The sequence below is a fragment of the Pseudorasbora parva genome, chromosome 2 (genome assembly GCF_024679245.1).
Source record: "Pseudorasbora parva isolate DD20220531a chromosome 2, ASM2467924v1, whole genome shotgun sequence".
NCBI lineage: Eukaryota > Metazoa > Chordata > Actinopteri > Cypriniformes > Gobionidae > Pseudorasbora > Pseudorasbora parva.
In genome coordinates this window covers 8,938,050-8,956,491 of record NC_090173.1, presented here as the reverse complement: position 1 = coordinate 8,956,491, position 18,442 = coordinate 8,938,050, and the positions used below count along the sequence as shown (strand labels likewise).

The 18,442-nt window shown below is 35.7% G+C and overlaps 2 protein-coding genes across 5 annotated transcripts in view; one reads left to right on the top strand and one right to left on the bottom strand.

The window, feature by feature from the left end:
• The window catches only part of LOC137091521 (zinc finger protein Gfi-1-like), a 39,332-nt gene that overhangs the window by 15,764 nt on the left and 5,126 nt on the right, over nucleotides 1-18,442 (bottom strand). For 3 of the 4 annotated variants that reach the window (XM_067456030.1, XM_067456037.1, XM_067456047.1), the window contains 3 exons: nucleotides 14,243-14,397; nucleotides 10,560-10,697; nucleotides 8,984-9,149 (listed from right to left, as the gene is read on the bottom strand). In XM_067456030.1, coding sequence (XP_067312131.1) covers nucleotides 8,984-9,149; nucleotides 10,560-10,697; nucleotides 14,243-14,397 — 459 coding nt within the window. The remainder of the gene's footprint in view (nucleotides 1-8,983; nucleotides 9,150-10,559; nucleotides 10,698-14,242; nucleotides 14,398-18,442) is intronic. The other variant, XM_067456055.1, reaches the window with a different exon arrangement.
• The window catches only part of si:ch211-106h11.1 (volume-regulated anion channel subunit LRRC8D), a 49,439-nt gene continuing 44,844 nt past the window's right edge, over nucleotides 13,848-18,442 (top strand). Inside the window, exon 1 of the mRNA XM_067455957.1 lies at nucleotides 13,848-14,368. The gene's annotated coding sequence lies outside the window, so the exon portion shown is untranslated. The remainder of the gene's footprint in view (nucleotides 14,369-18,442) is intronic.

The following is an 18,442-nucleotide window of genomic DNA, read 5'->3' as shown; positions in this document are numbered from 1 at the left end:
TAATTTTAACTTAATAGTTAAGAAGTTGTGCATATGTTATTTTTATTTCATATTCACTAACGTTACTAGACACAGTATCCATGGGAACGGTGCAGCTAACGTTATATAAAGCCCACCTCTAGGACCGTGGCTGTCATCTCTATCAGCGATTCAAAAAAAAAAAAAAAGATTAAATAGTTGGTCACGAAACGAACGACCACGTTATCCTTAATTATTACTTAACGTTACACTTCAGTGTTAGTTAAGCAACAAATATCCCTAACCGTATCTCCTTAACGTTAACTTAAACCCCCCTCTGTCTCTCGAGCTTTGTCGGTTGACGTTACACCAAAGGCGTTTCAGTGTATTTGGTTGAAATAACTTAACGTTAACGTTACTAAAACGTTACTGCTGCAACTCTGGCTCGAGTGTAAGAAATTATTATCCTTTTTCTTTTTGAGCGTCACTAGGATGTTATTCGCTTTGTTTATTGCGAAAAAAAAATCCTTAACTAAGTTAAATTAGTCAACACAGTTGGTCAGGCTCCACACAGTCGGCTAACATTACTCAAAACACGGTACAACATTTTAAAATACCAACAAAATGTCCCCCTAACAAGGAACTCAACTTTAATAGCATATTTATGTGACAGTTGGAGGTATGACACTCACCTGGGCAAGATTCTTTCTCCTCAGTCTCTCTTCATAACGACGACGCCGGCTCCAAAGGTCCAACGAGCAACGACACAATGACCCAGTTTCTCGAGTAGGACCGCTCGCGCACAAACAGCGTACATCTGATTGGCGCGTTTATATCTTATATATATATATAATATACGGACATCATAATATGTTATTAAAGCTAGACTACACAAATGAACAAAACATAAAATTAAAATAAAGTAAATTAGGTATAAAATATTATACTTAAATAAAATATAATTAAGATAACTTTGTTTTGGCGCTGTAAATAACATTTTATAGTGGTGTGATAAAGTGAAATCAGTTTTTCAGCGGAGAATTTTTTTTTCCAAGAGGTTTTTTTTATAATTTTTATTTATAATGTATTGGCTATTAATAAGCGATGTATGGGTGATGATTTGAAAATGGTTCAAGTGTGGATTTGATTTGGTAGCTGCCTACTGTTATAATTTGTGTGTATTGAATATCTATTGTGTTTTAATTTTAAAAAGTTGGGAAGGCCCCATATTCATTAGCTTAATTTTTAATACCAATGGCAAAAAGCTGTTTTGAATCACTTTGCTGGGGTCAAAAAGTGTTTGAGGGCTCAAATATATTTGATTTGGGGGCCTTTATGGGCCAAAAATGTTGAGAACCATGTTAACTTCATGTGAATATTTTTATTTTATTTAATGTTGTTTTGTAATCAATTCCCCAACTAAATTAAGAAACTAAAAGAGAGACAGAACCTAGAGGGGCTTTTTTTTTTTTTTTTTATGACAGTGGTGCTATATAGCACCTTAACCACCCCAAAGAACCACTGAAGAACCGCTGAAGAACCACACAGGGGCTTTACAGGTTCTCTATATGGTATTGGTGCTATATAGCACCTTATCCACCCTAAAGAACCGCTGAAGAACCACTGAAGAACCTTTTTTTTTTAGAGTGTACACACTGATGGCCTAAGACACGAAACCAGCGGTTTGTGTGAGAAAACGAACAGTATTTATATAGTTTTTACCTCTTGTTCACCACTACGTCCGACTGATCCGAGGGCGCGCGTGCTTGTTTTCTGTTGTGACATTCGTGCGTTCTGGCTTTAGTCTGCGCAAGCGCGGAAAGCGCCGGAAGTGGATCTCTCGCGCGTGTACAGTACAGTACAGTAGACAGTATAGTGTGTATACAGTTGCATATGCTCTCAGACTAAATATAAAATATCTTAAACTGTGTCTGAAGATGAACAGAGGTCTTACGGGTGTGGAACGACATTAGGGTGAGGAGTTAATGACATACATTAAATTTTTGGGTTAACTAACCCTTTAAAGTTCTTCATAATTAACGGCGTGGTTACTTTGAGTGATAGGTGGATAGCCATTTATCTGCCGTAGTCATTGCGTCACCTAAGCTCCACCCACATCCCGCCTCTTTGCCCATTTTCTTTTATCCGAGCGTGACTTGTGATGACACGTTGCCATGATGGCGACGGCCAGTTCGTCTCTACTTTACGCTTCAGAACGACTTATCGGAATCCTATGGGTGACGTCACGGACACTACATCCATATTTTTTTTTACAGTCTATGGTTCCAGTTTTTTTTTTTTTATGCCCTTTTCTTGCTAACTTCCCTTCGTCTCGTTCACTCAGATGTGCGTCATTGCTTACGTTGCATGAGTGCCCACTACTGGCGGAAACTTTGCAATGGACTGAACTGGAACGCCCTAAGCCCGTGATCACTTGGAATCCATTATGGATTTGATTTATTTTTTTCTTTTTTTTCTTTACAAAATCGTTAATTGCAGCATTCTATATGTATAGGTGTGTTTGGGTTGTTTTAAAGGTTTTTAAAAATTATTAAAATATCATTGAGTTGTCTGTGGTGGGGTAAATTAAACTTGATATGCGGTGAGGTCAAAATCGCGTTACATTGTGGTATATGAAGCTGCCTGAAGTGTACATATGAAATAGACTCGCTCACTAGGTCAAAATCGTCCGTATAAACTTCCCTTGTCCACTTCACGAAGTGGAACGCACTTCAAAATGGCGGCGGGGATTCCCCCGAGGGGAAGTGCTTAGGGAAGTTCGCAAGTGCGTGTCTAATAGTGGAGAGCAGCATATGTGTTTCAAAAAGGAGGGGTGAGTGGAGGGCGGTTGCAATTCACAACCTCACCACTAGATGCCGCTAAAATGTACACACTGCACCTTTTATGAATGGCGATGCTCTTTTTAATTTTGTAATTTCATCTGAATATCTGCATTTGTAAGATGTAGTCATTTGAAACAGTTTTGAGGTTAATTAATCAAAGTTGTGTCTCTGGAAAATAGTAATCTATGACATTGTATTATGTTGAATAGGTTTTTGTTAATAAGGGATTTGTGGACACATAACAGTTTTTTTTTTATTCACTTTGGTACTATTTTCACAAGCAAGGTGTACATTTTCGATTATTCGATTATTTAGATTAAGCTATTTATTTCAGATTATAACCACTATGTTCAAAGTGTGTGTGTGGCCTGGTAAACTCTACATTATGGGGACAAAATGTCCCTATAAAGACGGCAATATCCTAAATCCTTGTCCTTGCGGGGACATTCTTTGGTCCCCATGAGAAAACAAGCTTATAAATCATACAGAATTCTTTTTTTTTATGTAAAAATGCAGAAAGGTAGGTTTAGTGTAAGGGGAGAGAATATACATAGAAACAATCATGCCTATGTATACCCAGAGAGATAGTGAACCAGACATGTGGGTATGAGTCTGTATGTGTGAGTGAACATGCAGAATAGAGTATAAGGGATGGATAAGACAGATGGAATCAGATACAGTATTTTACATTACAGTATGTATGCTATGTGATACTGTAAACAGATTTCCATGGTAGAGGCTGCCACATTACTGTAACTCACACTTATAAAGCTCAACTACAGTAGATTCAGTCATATGGCACAGTGAGAACATTTACTCTATTGGCAGCAAACTCTGTTCTATAGCCCAGGACCTCATGGCTGTGTCATAACTTTATCCCACCTTTTGATAACACACTGAATAGATACTATTACAAATATTATGGATTCAGTTACATAAGTTAGGTAATGTAAGCACATTTTCTTATGTGGCATCTGTAACCTACGTTACTGTAGATAATTCAGCAACAAGGGTGATTTGAAACATGTATCTTGCATTGTATGCTGTTGAATGTGCTGATTGTTAAATGTACATTGATCATACCATTGTGTTTCGGTGATTAAACCAAATGTTATTACATATTACAATAATCTTGTGTTAGAAACAATGATAATGTGAACTGAAAATATGTGCAACTGAAAGTATGCATAAGATCAGGTTTTGAAAGAATGACTAGCTGTGTAACAAATGTGACCAGTTTGGATTTTTGAGAGAGTTTTGAAAATGTACACCTTACTTGTAAAAATAGTACCAATAAAAATAACGAATGTTTTTGGATTTAATTTGTGAGAGAACTAAGAGAACTAGCACAGAAAGTCACATGTTAATACTTTTATTTCAAAATGTATAATACTTACATAGCGCATTAGTGCCCACCTCCTTTTTCAAAAATGCTGGTTTCTGGAAGTGTTTTTTCCACTCATTAAAAAATAAATAATAACTAACCATTATAAGACATGAAGCAGGCTAACAGCTACGATGTGAATCACAATACAAATGACAAAAAATGTCTTTGAAAGACAAAAAGACACACACACACACACACACACACACACACACACACACACACACACACACACACACACAAATATATATATGCACATAAACATTACCATTGTTATTTGCATTGCTTCATGGGAGAGAGCAGATCTAAAGAGCTATTTTTTTGCATTGAATTTCTAATTTTCTGCATATTTTACTGTTGTAATGTAAACTGATTGCTTCGGCAGGAGCAAATACCACAGCAGACCTGTCTTTAAAGGCTTAAAATATATTATTAAAAATCTATTTCCCTATGGAGAAAATTAGTTTTTATTTCCAGAACAAACTGTTGCACTCTGTTGTAGCTATATATATATATATATATATATATATATATATATATATATATATATATATATATATATATATATATATATAATTTCAATAATTCAATAAGAAAGTTGTACATAACAAATATCCTATTTTTATAGATACATAGCTACATATTCATTAAAACCTCTAGGTTACTTGAGTAAAATCATTTAGTTTAAATAAAGTATGGGCATTTAAAAATGGTCATAAATGGTCAAAATGGAGGATATTCTGAAGAAACAGAATATTCTTCAATATTATTTATTTATTTTAATTAATACTTTCAATAATACTTTGCTACAGCTGCACGTGCTCAGGTGCCATAATGATATAATGCTGAGTTACGAACTTTAACTTTGAAATGATTAACTGTTGACCCCGCCTCTTGCTGCTTCATTCTCTTATACTTAATTCCTTCATCAATAATCGCGCTGGGAAAAAGTAAACGAATGATTTGCTTGCCGAGTTATCCATCACGTGTTCGTATACGGCGTGAACAACTGTTTGCTTTGCCTATTGCTAGACGTGATTGGCAAACGGTTTGCCAGAATATACCCTGACCCATAACCGAACACGCTGCGGTAAGATCCAGCGATGAGAAATTTGAGGCAACAAATCAATCAAAAATCAGAAGTGTGTGTGTGGACGGGCTTTCTCTAAACCGCATTTGCAACGAAATGGATAAGTAAATATTGAATAATTGTATCATTATTAATGAGTGTCTGAAACTAATTATACACTTGTTTAGTAATATTTTGAACGCTTTTGCTTCCTTTAAATTTATTTTCTAAATCTGAGGCGGATTAGGCCACCCATTGTTGGTAGGATAAAGGTCACGCGAATTATCTTCAAACTCACAAAATATATTCTTTTGAAATAAAAAAAAAGCACATCTCTATTGAAAAAAACAAAAACAGCATGCTGTTTAGGTATGTTTTGAAGTATGACAGCTGGTTTATGCTGGTCTACGCTGATTTAAACTGTTCATGAGCTGGTTTAAGCTGGTCATGAGCTGGTTTAAGCTGGTCATGAGCTGGTTTATGATGGTCATGAGCTGGTCTACGCTGGTTTAAACTGTTCATAATGAGCTGGTTTATGATGGTCATAAGCTGGTCTACGTCGCTGGTTTAAACTGTTCATGATGAGCTGGTTTATGATGGTCATAAGCTGGTCTACGCTGGTTTAAACTGTTCATGATGAGCTGGTTTATGATGGTCATAAGCTGGTCTACGCTGGTTTAAACTGTTCATGATGAGCTGGTTTATGATGGTCATGAGCTGGTTTATGATGGTCATGAGCTGGTCTGCGCTGGTTTAAACTGTTCATGATGAGCTGGTTTATGATGGTCATAAGCTGGTCTACGCTGGTTTAAACTGTTCATGATGAGCTGGTTTATGATGGTCATGAGCTGGTCTGCGCTGGTTTAAACTGTTCATGATGAGCTGGTTTATGATGGTCATAAGCTGGTCTACGCTGGTTTAAACTGTTCATGATGAGCTGGTTTATGATGGTCATAAGCTGGTCTACGCTGGTTTAAACTGTTCATGATGAGCTGGTTTATGATGGTCATGAGCTGGTCTGCGCTGGTTTAAACTGTTCATGATGAGCTGGTTTATGATGGTCATAAGCTGGTCTACGCTGGTTTAAACTGTTCATGATGAGCTGGTTTATGATGGTCATGAGCTGGTCTGCGCTGGTTTAAACTGTTCATGATGAGCTTGTTTATGATGGTCATAAGCTGGTCTACGCTGGTTTAAACTGTTCATGATGAGCTGGTTTATGATGGTCATGAGCTGGTCTGCGCTGGTTTAAACTGTTCATGATGAGCTTGTTTATGATGGTCATAAGCTGGTCTACGCTGGTTTAAACTGTTCATGATGAGCTGGTTTATGATGGTCATGAGCTGGTCTGCGCTGGTTTAAACTGTTCATGATGAGCTGGTTTATGATGGTCATAAGCTGGTCTACGCTGGTTTAAACTGTTCATGATGAGCTGGTTTATGATGGTCATGAGCTGGTCTGCGCTGGTTTAAACTGTTCATGATGAGCTGGTTTATGATGGTCATAAGCTGGTCTACGCTGGTTTAAACTGTTCATGATGAGCTGGTTTATGATGGTCATGAGCTGGTCTGCGCTGGTTTAAACTGTTCATGATGAGCTGGTTTATGATGGTCATAAGCTGGTCTACGCTGGTTTAAACTGTTCATGATGAGCTGGTTTATGATGGTCATGAGCTGGTCTGCGCTGGTTTAAACTGTTCATGATGAGCTGGTTTATGATGGTCATAAGCTGGTCTACGCTGGTTTAAACTGTTCATGATGAGCTGGTTTATGATGGTCATGAGCTGGTCTGCGCTGGTTTAAACTGTTCATGATGAGCTGGTTTATGATGGTCATGAGCTGGTCTGCGCTGGTTTAAACTGTTCATGATGAGCTGGTTTATGATGGTCATAAGCTGGTCTACGCTGGTTTAAACTGTTCATGATGAGCTGGTTTATGATGGTCATAAGCTGGTCTACGCTGGTTTAAACTGTTCATGATGAGCTGGTTTATGATGGTCATAAGCTGGTCTACGCTGGTTTAAACTGTTCATGATGAGCTGGTTTATGATGGTCATGAGCTGGTCTACGCTGGTTTAAACTGTTCATGATGAGCTGGTTTATGATGGTCATAAGCTGGTCTACGCTGGTTTAAACTGTTCATGATGAGCTGGTTTATGATGGTCATGAGCTGGTCTGCGCTGGTTTAAACTGTTCATGATGAGCTGGTTTATGATGGTCATGAGCTGGTCTGCGCTGGTTTAAACTGTTCATGATGAGCTGGTTTATGATGGTCATGAGCTGGTCTACGCTGGTTTAAACTGTTCATGAGCTGGTTTTAGAGGGCCATGAGCTAGTTTATGCTGGTCACCCAGCTAACAATATTAGGTTATAAGAACGTTTCCCTAACGTTCCCATTAAGTTATAAAAACGTTTTTGAATGTTATAGGAACGTTAAATAACGTTCTTATAAGGGTGTGGAGTATGATCAAATAAAATATTCCCGTTTTCTCCGTTAAAGTACTTGTTTATTGACATCTTATTCTTTCTTAAAAAAAGATAAAACCACTTTTATAATTGACTTTTATATTTATATTACATTTATATTTAGTACATAATTAGTTTACTAGATTTTTCTTCTGATTGTAAAAAAATAAATATATACACGAAAATAGCATTTAAGTGTCATTAAGTTGTCTCTGGATATAAAAATGATGAAGTTTGAGAAAAAGCTGTATGACTAATTTGTAATGACTAATACTTTTTTTTAATGTAGTAATGTTCTTAAAACGTTCCACTAACAATGTAAGAATAACGTTTTATAGCTAACGTTTATAGAACGTTACTCAATAGCAAATAACGTTGGCACAACGTTCTAATAACGTTACTGCAAGAACGTTTTTTGATAACTTTGAGAGAACTTTCAGAGAACGTTAGCCAACGTTCTGAGAAAGTTCCATGTTAGCTGGGCATAAACTGGTTTAAGATGGTCATGAGCTGGTTTATGATGGTCATGAGCTGGTTTATGCTGGTCATGAGCTGGTTTATGCTGGTCATGAGCTGGTTTATGCTGGTCATGAGCTGATTTATGCTGGTCATGAGCTGGTTTATGCTGGTCATGAGCTGGTTTATGATGGTCATGAGCTGGTTTATGCTGGTCATGAGCTGATTTATGCTGGTCATGAGCTGGTTTATGCTGGTCATGAGCTGGTTTATGCTGGTCATGAGCTGGTTTATGCTGGTCATGAGCTGATTTATGCTGGTCATGAGCTGGTTTATGCTGGTCATGAGCTGGTTTATGCTGGTCATGACTCATGAGCTGGTTTATGCTGGTCATGAGCTGGTTTATGCTGGTCATGACTCATGAGCTGGTTTATGCTGGTCATGAGCTGGTTTATGCTGGTCATGAGCTGATTTATGCTGGTCCTAAGAAACAAGCTCCAGCTCAGGACCAGCATAAACCAGCTGCCATGCTTCGAAACATACCTAACCAGCAGTTTTTTTTTCAACAGTGATAATCATACCTTTAGATTATGATTGTCACACGCCATATATTGTTGTTTCAGAAATAACCGTTTCTAAATTAGAAAAGTCGCATGTATCGCCATCACGACTGGTTATAAAAAAAAAAACGAAATCCCTTTATCGCGTGTCACAGCGTTGTTTCTGGTTATGGCGTGAACAATATTTGGTTAATAAGAAAATATCATTAGCTTACGAATTAAGTAAATGTAAAGATGTGTGTAATTTACCGGTGTGTATAAACGTGTGTTTCTTCATGTCCGATTTCTGGTGGAACCTCTTCCCGCAGTAGGGGCAGGGGAACGGCCGCGTGTCCGAGTGAATGAGCAGGTGTGTGGAGAGAGTCGACGACCGCTTGAACACCTTCCCACAAACCTTACAGCCAAAACTGCGCTCCTGAAACACACATTCAACCCATGAAGCTCACACAGCAAACATTCTGCCCACTGCAGTGTGTATACTGTATACATTTTCTGCATGATATCTGGATGACACTACATCTGAGTAGCCAACTTATTTCACGATTTCAGACGTTTCACAAAATCTTATTAAAAATAAAGAAGTTATTTTTATTTCTAAGATGATAACTAGATGCCACACCCACTGAATTAAACATACATGCTGGATATCATGTAGTACTTCCATTTTAATTGTATTTTTAGTTAAAATTAGTGCTTGGCAATCGATTAATCGTGATTAATATAATTTTAACAGGTGCTGGGTAATCGATTAATCGTGATTAATATCATTCTAACAAGTGCTGGGCAATCGATTAATCGTGATTAGTATCATTTCAACGGGTGCTGGGTAATCGATTAACCGTGATTAATAACATTTTAACAAGTGCTTGGCAATCGATTAATCACGATTAATCGAATCCAGAATAAAAGTTTGTGTTTGCATAATATATGTGTACTGTGTAAAATTATGTATATTTGAATACACACACATGCAGATGACATATTTGCATGTATATACTTTATATATATTTTGATATTATAAATATAAATATTTTCTTAAATATATACATGCGTGTGTGTGTGTGTGTGTGTGTGTGTATGTATGTATGTATATATATATATATATATATATATATATATATATATATATATATATATATATATATATATATATATATATATATATATACAATAATTATACACAGTACACACACATATTATGTAAACACAAACTTTTATTTTGGATGTGATTAATCGTGAATAATCGATTGCCAATACTTGTTAAAATGATATAAATGTTTGTGTTTTTGTAGTTTTTATTCATTTTTGCTTTATATAAATATATATACACTGTAAAAAATTATTTAAAAAAAAAGTTACCTGGTTGCCTTAAAATTTTGAGTTCATTGAAATTGATATTTTGAGTTAATACAATGATTTTTTTTTAAGATTTGACAACCTTTATTAAAATATTATTAAAAGATTTTTTAAGCATATTGGGTAATTGTATGTGTTTTATTTCTGATGATGCATTGAAGCATGCCAAATAGTGCTATTTTCATGATTTATCACATTTTTTATGTGATAAAAATATTTTGAGTTTCTATTTATTAAACAAATGTCCTTCATTGTATCAACTCAAATTTGTAATTTCAATAAACTCAAAATTTTAAGGCAACCAGGTTACTTACTTTTTTAAGTTAAACCAACAAAAAACAACCAAAAATTTTTACAGTGTAGTTATTGATTTTTGTTATATTAATACATTAAATTCAACAAAATAAATGACAAGTGTTTCCTGTGTGACTACCTGAAATAAAAAGGTTGAAGTTGTTCTAGTACTTACTCTCACCCTGAGTATTCCTGTGGGTCTGCACTCATAGTGCTGATGTGATTGGCTCGTGTAGCCGGCCAATGGGAGAGCAGCCCTGTTGACATGTGACTTGCACAACTGTGACGTCAAACCTATAGCGGAGGACAAGAGCTGCAGAAGACATTGCAATATTAAAGGGTAAGTTCACCCAAAAATAAAAATTATTTCATTGATTACTCCCCCTCATGTCGTTGGACACCCTTAACACTTTCGTTCATTTTCAGAACACAAATGAAGATATTTTTGTTGAAAGCTGAGAAAGGCTTCAGAAAGGCCTCCATTGACATTCAGGACATTCCCACTCACAAGACCCATAAAGGCACTAAAGACGTCGATACAAACTCCATCTCGCTACAGTGGCTGTACAATAATGTTACAATGCTACAAAAATCAAAATAACGACTTTATCCACCAAGTTATTGATGTGAACTTGACGCATGTGTGAGAATATGATGCAGATCCGCCGTTCATGACCCGGAAGAGGAGGAGTGAGACCTACACAGAAGACAATAACTTGACAGATAAAGTAATTATTTTGATTTATTTTTTTTGCGCACAAAAACTATTCTCGTCGCTTCATAAAATGATTGTCCAGCCGCTGTAGTGAGATGGGCTTTGTATCGACGCCTTTAGTGCCTTTATGGGTCTTGTGAGTGGGAATGTCCTGAATCCCAATGGAGGCCTTTCTGAAGCTTTTCTCAGCTTTCAACAAAAATATCTTCATTTGTGTTCTGAAGATGAACGAAGGTCTTACGGGTGTCCAACGACATGAGGGGGAGTAATTCATGAAATAATTTTCGTTTTTGGGTGAACTAACCCTTTAATATCCCACAATATCACCAGGGACGGAAGTGAGTGCTTCACATTGTTCCGATGTGTCACATGGAAATCGCATTTGAGGTTTAAAGCATGCAAGTGCACTAAAATGTTCCCAAACCGCACGAACAAAAAAAACCACATGTGATTTGCATAAATTGTAGATGTGTGAAATCATATCAGGTGATCAGATCAGGACTAGAGCTTTATCTTTGGAGAAAATCCGTTTCAATACACAAATCTTTATATGGTTTATTTATTGCTTAATAAAACATAATTTGCTTATAAAACACAATGCTGTCCACTGATTAAATCCCATTGCTTGTATATTTCTAATTTTATTTTCGCGTACAGAACACAACACTGTCAAAACGATCCTCATTCGCACGGCTCAGCAAAACAAATAACAACGCTTTATTACTCAGTAGTTGGCGATAACGTGTAAAGAAACACTTTGCACCTACACTGAATAAAATTATATGTTGGATTTACTTAAAATATTGCACCATTGTTGCATCACAGAGACTTTTCTGACTTGTAACAAAACACAGAACAATGTCTAAAAGCGGATATGTGACGAGGTGCAGCGCAAACAAGCTAAAAAACTGAACCAAAACCCAGAAGTTTTTATAAGCTGTTGACGCTAAAAACAAGCATTTAAGGACAGAAAAGTGAATACAGACGATTAAGACAGAGCGTGACACGTTATATTACACTGAGAACTACGCCCACTTGAGAGGAACGTCATCAGCGACAGGAAATATAATACATAAAACTCACATTTGGATATTTGACTTGCCAGTGACAGAATATTATGGTTTAACCATGTTTTTTTTTGTAGCAACTATGGTTTAACCATGTTTTTTTTTGTAGTAAACTATGGTTTAACCATGTTTTTTTTGTAGTAACTATGGTTTAACCATGTTTTTTTTGTAGCAACTATGGTTTAACCATGTTTTTTTTGTAGCAACTATGGTTTAACCATGTTTTTTTTGTAGCAACTATGGTTTAACCATGTTTTTTTGTAGTAACTATGGTTTAACCATGTTTTTTTGTAGCAACTATGGTTTAACCATGTTTTTTTTGTAGCAACTATGGTTTAACCATGTTTTTTTGTAGTAACTATGGTTTAACCATGTTTTTTTGTAGTAACTATGGTTTAACCATGTTTTTTTGTAGTAACTATGGTTTAACCATGTTTTTTTTGTAGTAACTATGGTTTAACCATGTTTTTTTGTAGTAACTATGGTTTAACCATGTTTTTTTGTAGTAACTATGGTTTAACCATGTTTTTTTGTAGTAACTATGGTTTAACCATGTTTTTTTGTAGTAACTATGGTTTAACCATGTTTTTTATATGTAGTAACTATGGTTTAACTATGTTTTTTGTAGTAACTATGGTTTAACCATGTTTTTTTATTTGTAGTAACTATGGTTTAACTATGTTTTTTGTAGTAACTATGGTTTAACCATGTTTTTTATTTGTAGTAACTGGTTTAACCATGTTTTTTTGTAGTAACTATGGTTTAACCATGTTTTTTATTTGTAGTAACTGGTTTAACCATGTTTTTTTGTAGTAACTATGGTTTAACCATGTTTTTTATTTGTAGTAACTATGGTTTAACTATGTTTTTTGTAGTAACTATGGTTTAACTATGTTTTTTGTAGTAACTATGGTTTAACCATGTTTTTTATTTGTAGTAACTATGGTTTAACCATGTTTTTTATTTGTAGTAACTATGGTTTAACTATGTTTTTTGTAGTAACTATGGTTTAACCATGTTTTTTATTTGTAGTAACTGGTTTAACCATGTTTTTTTCTAGTAACTATGGTTTAACCATGTTTTTTATTTGTAGTAACTATGGTTTAACTATGTTTTTTGTAGTAACTATGGTTTAACCATGTTTTTTATTTGTAGTAACTATGGTTTAACTATGTTTTTTGTAGTAACTATGGTTTAACCATGTTTTTTTGTAGCAACTATGGTTTAACCATGTTTTTTTTGTAGTAACTATGGTTTAACCATGTTTTTTTGTAGTAACTATGGTTTAACCATGTTTTTTTGTAGTAACTATGGTTTAACCATGTTTTTTATTTGTAGTAACTATGGTTTAACTATGTTTTTTTGTAGTAACTATGGTTTAACCATGTTTTTTTTGTAGCAACTATGGTTTAACCATGTTTTTTATTTGTAGTAACTATGGTTTAACCATGTTTTTTTTGTAGTAACTATGGTTTAACCATGTTTTTTTTGTAGTAACTATGGTTTAACCATGTTTTTTTGTAGTAACTATGGTTTAACCATGTTTTTTTTGTAGCAACTATGGTTTAACCATTTTTTTTGTAGTAACTATGGTTTAACCATGTTTTTTTGTAATAACTATGGTTTAACCATGTTTTTTGTAGTAACTATGGTTTAACCATGTTTTTTTTCTTCCTACATTATCTTAAGTTTTTTTCCCTATTGATTAATTTTTATTTTTAGTTTAACACAATATACCATGCTTATTTTACTTTTTTTTTTAATTTAAAGAAACCAAACCAATGGACTGTTTTCAGCTCGTTTCTTTTTGATATAACTATGGCATGCAGTCGCTTCCAACTATGTTATAGAGCTATTCAAAACTTCAATGTTAATTGTGATAGTCGTAACTTATAATCGCAATTACAATTTCAGGGGAATAATCGACAATTCAGATTTTTGTCATAATCGTGCAGCCCTAAAACACACCGTAAATGCATTTGTTAATTTGTTCTCTGCTGATGATTTCTCTCAGGTGTTTTCAATAACAGACACACACACACACACACACACACAGAGCAGGATTGAGTTGCTCACCTTCTCACAGAGTGGACATTCACACAGTGGCGTCTGGACGTTGGTCAGCTGATGGTGACTGAGTAAAGTCTGAATAAGATGCTCCAGATCGCTGTGTCTCTCCACAGCAGCAGATGATGATGACAGGTCAGACGAATACACACCAGACTGCTTCACTGCCATCACACACAATAGGATAGAATATGTTGTGTGTTTTCTGAGTATGCAATAATGATAGGTTTAATTAAAATGAAACTGTTAGTAGGAGCTTGTTTCAAACTCTACAAGTCACATGATTTCAGCAAACAAGGCTTTGTTACGTCATATTGTTTTGAACCTTGGTTTAAGCTAGTTTGCCAAACCCTGTCTTATAACACACAAAACAAGCACTACAAAATAATAAAAGAACACTAATTTTACAGGACCATCATATTTAATTATTTGTGTTCAATTGGTTTGTAAGAGGAGTGATTATGCATGTTTTCATTGCATTTACACTGTATTGACCAGCATAAAGTTCAATTGATTCAGAGTTTCGAAAATCTTTGTTTTCTCCCGTCACTAATGTTTACTGAACTTCTGAGCAGGGACTGAATCATTTCTGCAGCGAAAACTTATTGAATCTCTCACTTTAGCGTGCAGGCCTTTTATAACTCATTCGTTTACATTATATAAAGCCTTACATTTCTGCATAATTAAGGGCGTGGCCACTTTGAGTGACAGCTGGATTGCCGTTTGTCTGCTGTCTGTTAGTCAGCGTCAGCTCCGCCCACTTCACCTCAGCTCCGCCCACGTCTCGCCTCTTTGCCCATTTTCTGTTATCCGGGAATTAAGTGCTCTCAAGATGGCGACGACCAGCTCGTCTCTACTTTGTGCTTCAAAACTGCTCTTCAGAATCCGATGGGTGACGCCACGGACACTATGTCCATATTTTTTTTACAGTCTATGGTGCTGGCTCACTCTCCGCAAAGCATTATGGGAAATGTAAGCCTCTTCTTAAAGATGAACAGCATGAAATCAGCCCTTTATTTACATTGCACACATCTGTGGTGCATTACGGCTCTGATCGCGGCCACTTTTGTCAGTGCTTGTGTCGCCCTGTGGCAAGTTTCCAAACCAACTCACTTTGGTTCGCTAAAGATAGGTGCCAAGTATATTTTTGCTGAACGCCGATTCTGAACGCCAATTTTGTAAGGCGCCCAAGCCTTACAAAAAATAACCATGGTTTTATTATAGTAAAAGTGTAGTAACCATGATTTTTTGGCCAATTGATTACCATTTATATAACAACAGTTTTACCATGGTTAAACTATTGTTAGAGTAAATGGTTAATTTGTGGTTACCATGGTTTAACTACAATGACCATTGTTTTTTGGTTTTATTTGTAGTAAAACCATGGTTCATTTTTGCTAGGGAATACACACAGTTCAAATACAAAATAAAGTTTAAATAATCACCCCATGTAGAATCCCGATTACCTTTCACATCACTAGGAGGCCAGAAATTGACGACAAGAGATTCAAAGTTGATATTGTTTGAAATGTTTGAAAATGCAAAATTCATCAGCAAAACAAAGTAGGGCATAGCAATAAACAATTAAACCTGATAAAATATAACCATTTAGCCATTAAAAACACAAAAAAATTCAAGTAAAACAACGTCGGACAGGCAAGTCTCGTGGTCTTGCGAATCCAGCCGCTTCGCTTCTGAAATGCTCCTGTAAGTTGACACCGCATAGAGGACAGAAAAAAACCTCACCGTAATGCGACTTACACTCACCTAAAGAATTATTAGGAACACTATACTAATACTGTGTTTGACCCCCTTTCGCCTTCACAACTGATTTAATTCTACGTGGCATTGATTCAACAAGGTGAGAATTGTCAGAAACAATACTCAGGTAGGCCGTGGCATTTAACCCTAATATGTCCTTAGTTTCCTGTTTACACTCAGTGCATTTGGGGTCTATATGACCCCAAAATGTAAAGAGTGATTGTAAAAAAAATATACATTTTTAATATTACATATAATATATTATTTTTTTTGTTCACTTCTCATCTATACAGTAATGCTGTGTTTTTGGATATTCAAAGTACTTTTGTACCTATTTACCACACAAATCCCCATTTATACCATTAGCTTGCGTGTGAAATATCAATTTTTTATGAAAAAAATACTTAAATCATGATCTAAATTAAAATGAATTTGTTTCTGGATATTGATATAGGTGTTAGCTGTACAATTCTGCCATCTGTTGGTCAAAGACAAACTTGAAGGAATTACAATTTAAGAAAGAAATTGTTTTGTCCATAGGGGGCAATAGAGATCCATTCATTTTACTGGATGTGGCCAACTGCTCATATCATAACTTTTGTTATACATTTTGTGAATTTATACATGTATAAACATTATACAAGACATAAAAAAATAAATATTCCTTCAAATAGTAGAATTTTGGTAGTTTTTGATAAGTTTTGAAATGTCTGTTTTAACAAAATACCACATAAATCGCCACATAAGAAACACCTAAAGTACAAGACTTAGAATCGGATTGTAGTTGAATATTATTTATTTTAATGAACCAAATGTGGAAAAAAATTATTAACTTTAGAATTTGAAAGATATTAATTTAATAATATATATATAAAAAAACCAGCAGCAATATGCATAAATGACCAGGAGTGAAGAATGAACATTGAATAACAATATAATTTTTTGATAATCAAATTCTGAACACTGACCATAAAAGCAATAACTAGCTACAAAAATTATTACATAATTCACATGGTAAAAAAGCAGTTCAGAATGTTGTGAATGAACATGTATCATGAACAAAAATCAGTCCATGCACTGGCCCTCTTTTGTATGGGAATATATGTTATGGGAACAATTACTTTGCTTTCAAAACAAAGTTGCAGCTCTTAGATCTCAGAGTAAACTTTTTTCAAAGTTGAACGGGTCAGTTTCCTTTCATCTCTCCCTTGCTCTCTCTGCGTGTATGTGTGTGTGTGTGTGTGTGTGTGTGTGTGTGTGTGTGTGTGTGTGTGTGTGTGTGTGTGTGTGTGTGTGTGCATGCATTAGGTCTCACTGATTCACTCAGGTACTCACATTTGTTGCTGATTTCATTTGACAAATTCCATAGATGCTCTCTCTCTCTCTCTCTCTCTCTCTCTCTCTCTCTCTCTCTCTCTCTCTCTCTCTCTCTCTCTCTTTCTGTGTGTGTGTGTGCGCGCGTGCCCATGTGCGCGTGCGCATAGGTGCGCATGTGGGTGGTGCCTCAGTACGCATGTGCGTGTATGCGTGCACATGTGCGCGGGCGTGCGTGCGTGCGTGCGTGTGTGTGTGTGTGTGTGTGCGTGCGTGCGTGTGTGTGTGTGTGTGTGTGTGTGTGTATTAGGTCTCACCCCTTTTATCTTTGTTCTGCATTTGTGGCTGATTTTATTTGGCTATGGCAGTCATTCCTGTTAGTATGTATGTATGTGTGTGTGTGTGTGTGTGTGTGTGTGTGTGTGTGTGTGTGTGTGTGTGTGTGTTTGAGTGAGCATGTCTTTTCTACATTGCATTTTTGCTCTAGTACCAGGCCTTCATTTCTGTGTAGAAATTTTCAGATTTTTTTCTGGAATTATTGATTTTATTTGTCAATTTCTAAAAAAAATGCTTTCAATTGGAGTCACTCCTGTGTGTTTGTTTATGTGTGTTTGTGTGCGTGAGCATGTGTGTGTGCAAGTGATCATGTTCGTTCCACTTTACATTTGTGCTCTAGTACCAGGGCTTCATTGTGGTATGGAAATTTTCAGATTTATTCTGGATTTATATATTTTTTTTGACAAATGAAAAATAAAAAACACATTTTTTTCGATTTTCCCATTCATTTCAATGTGGGGTCATATTGACCCCAAAGCTCCTGAGTGTGACAGATTTTTTTACATGCCTTTAGAACAACCGAATCAAGCCCAGTTTTTTTGTGCATGTACAGATAGATAACTTAGGAAAAGTCACAAAGTTTTATTCCACTGAGATAAAGGGAACCATTTTTTTTAACTAAAGAAAAGTGCTTTGGGGTCATATAGACCCCAGAGCACAAACTAGGGTTAAACGATGCCCAATTGGCACTAAGGGGCCTAAAGTGTACCAAGAAAACATCCCCCACACCATTACACCACCACCACGAGCCTGCACAGTGGGAACAAGGCATGATAGATCCATGTTCTCATTCTGTTT